This window comes from Anopheles aquasalis, chromosome 2 (assembly GCF_943734665.1).
Source record: "Anopheles aquasalis chromosome 2, idAnoAquaMG_Q_19, whole genome shotgun sequence".
In the NCBI taxonomy this organism is placed as follows: Eukaryota; Metazoa; Arthropoda; class Insecta; order Diptera; family Culicidae; genus Anopheles; species Anopheles aquasalis.
In genome coordinates, this window is record NC_064877.1 from 71618970 (window position 1) to 71622459 (window position 3490).

General features: G+C 48.3%; 1 protein-coding gene across 1 annotated transcript; it reads right to left on the reverse strand.

Moving 5' to 3' along the window:
- Positions 1-1166: 1166 nt before the first annotated feature.
- On the reverse strand, positions 1167-2415 carry LOC126572183 (endocuticle structural glycoprotein SgAbd-2-like). Its single transcript, XM_050231291.1, has 4 exons — positions 2262-2415; positions 1856-2137; positions 1455-1698; positions 1167-1354 (listed from the first exon to the last, which is right to left on the reverse strand). Exons 1-4 carry the CDS (start codon positions 2286-2288, stop codon positions 1167-1169), a joined length of 741 nt encoding a protein of 246 aa, XP_050087248.1. The 5' UTR covers positions 2289-2415.
- Positions 2416-3490: the final 1075 nt, after the last annotated feature.

The following is a 3490-nucleotide window of genomic DNA, read 5'->3' on the forward strand; positions in this document are numbered from 1 at the left end:
TTTATTCAAAAAAATCTCACTTATCATTATGTAATATTTTTCGGATGTTTTGTGCTGATAAATGGTTCATACGTCCATATATTTTAAGAACCATGGTTCTTTATTTGCAATCAAAAAATAATGCTAGAAGTACAAAAACTAATTCTATGTACAAAAACGATTGTGAAAAAGTAGCGAGAATGGGAAAAGCTTTTGCCGGTTGAGGGGTTAGAATGATGCCAGTAACAGAAAAGTGTCCGATGCCCTAATGCTCCAATTGATTGTGTTTATGCTTCTCTGTAGAAAGAAGATCAAATTAGCAGATACTGGATCGTTCGCTTGTTCACTGTGAATGTGCATCGGCATCTGGTTGTAATCGTTCGCTTGTAAACTGTAATTACAATGTGTCACCTCAACATGGGAAAACGCCGAACACGCTGACGCTATCAATCGCAAAGAACAAACAGTTTACATTGTTTCCCGCGCTCTCCCGTGGCCGAGGTACAACTCAGGTGGCACAGGTGGTCCGCTTGTATGCGCCACTGTTTCGTCTGAATGGCGATCCAAATCAATTTGCATATTAATTGCACATGTTAGCGAACAGAGCCCCCTTGGAACGCTGCCGGGTAATGCACGCCACGGGAGGGAAGTGACAGTGAAGAGAGATTTACAACTCGTACGATCGTCGTATCGCGCCAAGCCATCGTCGTGTACGTGTACTTTACGATTCAATGGATCGGTTGCGCATCTCCCCGGGTGGTGGAGGGAGGATTGCCGGATATGCTGAGAAGTGTAAGCCGATTGCGTAAAACGTGTAAACACACGTCGGCCGATGGACGGAACCGTTTACGACGGATTTAACGGATGCATATGTTTTGTTCTGTTCGATTGTTGGTGTCCCCTCCCTCAAACATTCCGCCCATCATTCTGGGGTTAAGAAACACGCCAGAAAGAACCATTCAGGTGGCCGGTATGCTGCGCACGGTATTTGTCTCTATTGTTGTTTGGTTGTCTCTTGGGTCTTCGGTTTCAGTTTCCATCGGATGCAGCCGTGGTTGTGTCTGCCTCCACTGGCCAATGTGGTCGGGGTTTCAAGGTAGCGGAGCATAAGTTATGCGACAGAACAGAATGTCTTGTTTACCTGCAGTATCCAATACGGGGGTTCGAACCGGGGTCCACGACAGTCCCTAACCGTATCGATTGTAGTTCTGTCCGCTGGCGGATGCCAGATTGCCGGTCTGGAAGCGTGGCTGGTTGTAGGCGGCATTAAACTGTGCCGACACCGGTTGCGTTTGGGCGATGAGGGCGAGCGATTTCTGGATCGCCTCCGGGATTGGTGGTGGCGTCGGAAGATGGGCTCCTTCGGCGCGGAATCCTGCGTTGTTGTGGTAGTGGAAGAAAGGAATGGTGCGAAGGATGGTTATGAGGTCGTTGCGTAACGAGAAACCCGGGTTGCTCCCTGGTAGCCCTCATACCGTTCTCATCCGCAATGTAGGTCACCGTGATGAGCTGTCCCTCGGGGGAGGTATAGGAGTACGATCCCTGCACCGATTGGGCCTCCAGGTCCTTGAGGCCAGCATTTTTCAGGTAGCCCTGCGCTTGCTGCTGCTGACCGTCACCGGTGGTGTATGCATAGGAGTAGGAACCATCGTACGAGACGTCGTTACTGTACGACGTGATCGGTACAAACGGTCGAATCGGGTTGGCGAATGGCTGTTGCTGGGGGATTGGAGAGGTGGAGATGCATCTGTTAGGTCTGTTAAAGGTCTCTTAACCAGTGCATATCTACCAAGCGCGCACACCCACTAATGGATTATCATGATGGCGATCGCACCGATCATAAGCCGAGAGATCGAGGTGAAAGTTAATCACTTACCTGGAGTCGTTGGCTAAATTGGTTCGGATTATGTGGTGGAAGAAGGGGTGTCCTAAGTGCCTGGGCCTGGCGCTGGTGTCCAAAGTGTTGTTGCGACTGATGATGCTGCTGCTGCTGCTGCTGTTGCTGTTGCTGTTGCTGCTGCTGTTGTTGCTGATTAGCAAGACGCTGTCCAACATTACGATTAAAGGCATTACCGGTATTCCTGTTGTAGTTGTTCTGCGAGTACTGGTTCTGGGGGTTCGCCAATGCGCATCCTACTATCGCAAAGACTAGGGACGCCTGTTGAAACGAACAAATGCGGAAAGATTGTTCGGCGTTAGAGCACTTGTCCATCTTCTTCCGTCACTTCACTTCACAGTCGCTAGTGTCCTTCTCCGATCATCTCAGGATCAACGCCCATTACCGTTATCATTCTCGTTAGCTTCGACATGTTTCCTGTGGGTCCAGCTTTTGGGTTTTTTTGCGTTCTTGCCAAAGGATTCGCGTTCGATGGTGAGGGATACAATGTTGCTGTTATCTGCACTACACTCCGAAGATCGTTTCGGATCCGATCTACTGGAGAGTCTGGACTGTAAAACTGTCACTACGCACCGCGTCTCATCGTTGGCTGGCTTTGCACCGAAGAGAAGGCAGAACCAATAATCTGCACCGTTCAAACGCTAAAACCGAACTATCATCGATGTTGCCGAGGGCAATTTTATTTATACGGAATTAGGCGGCGGTCTGGCGGTCTACCTGTCGTCCCAAGCAAATCCAAGACGCGCCAAACAAACACGAGATACGAGAAAAAAGGAAACAGTACACGAAAATGCGGTTCACTAATCACAATGGGTCTCGCTCGTGAGTTCACCCCACATGAAGGGGTTAGTAGTGGGACTCCGCCACACACTACGGAGGGGGTGCCTAGATAGAGAAAAGAGCCGTAGCCGGAGGGCACGTGAGAACAATCAGAATGATTGGAACAGATTGTAAACACACGCGCAGGTGGGAGAACGAGAGAAAAAGGTTACGATTACCAAAATCGTGTGGCTGCAACATAGAACGGTTGGTGGGGGCATCGATGGCGGCCCCATCGCGGTTTGTGTGAATGTCATTAGGAGCGGATTGAAGATGGGCAGCGGTGGATTTTTTCCATTGAAGATGGGATTCATAAATTTGCACCTCGTTTGCGGTGTGCGTAACGGTGACAGTCGACAGTGCTCGACGGATGAGTATCGTGGCGAAGAATTGAATTTGTTTGAACGTACTCTGACCAAGCAGGACACAGCTGGATGAGCATGTTGCTGATCGACATCATTAGTAGCAGGAATTTATTAGTATCCTTGTTGCGTACTTTAGCCTGATCTGTTTATCAATGATTGATATTGCAATTCATCACCTCTTTTTCGTGTTCGTTTTTCATAGCTTGGATCTTACTTGGATCTACACAATTTTTTTTTCTTCAATCTTTGATGTGTTTCATTCTTCAATCCCTCATTCTGCATTGATTTGTACCGCACTGTAGCCAAGATGTAGTAGGAGTGTGATCGTGTAGCGATTTCGCGGTCACAGTTAAAAGTGTTGTTAAAAAAAAAATGAATGAACCATGGAACAAACGATCCCCGGAGGAGACAATGATGTGGGGAAGGGATC

Bases quoted from the DNA above. Each gene is read 5' to 3' on its own strand.
- LOC126572183 (XM_050231291.1), bottom strand. From the start codon at position 2,288: ATGTCGAAGCTAACGAGAATGATAACG. The intron at 1,699-1,855 runs GTAAGTGATTAA...CCAATCCCCCAG, and splicing joins AATTTAGCCAACGACTCCAG to CAACAGCCATTCGCCAACCC. The intron at 1,355-1,454 runs GTATGAGGGCTA...ACAACAACGCAG, and splicing joins CTACATTGCGGATGAGAACG to GATTCCGCGCCGAAGGAGCC.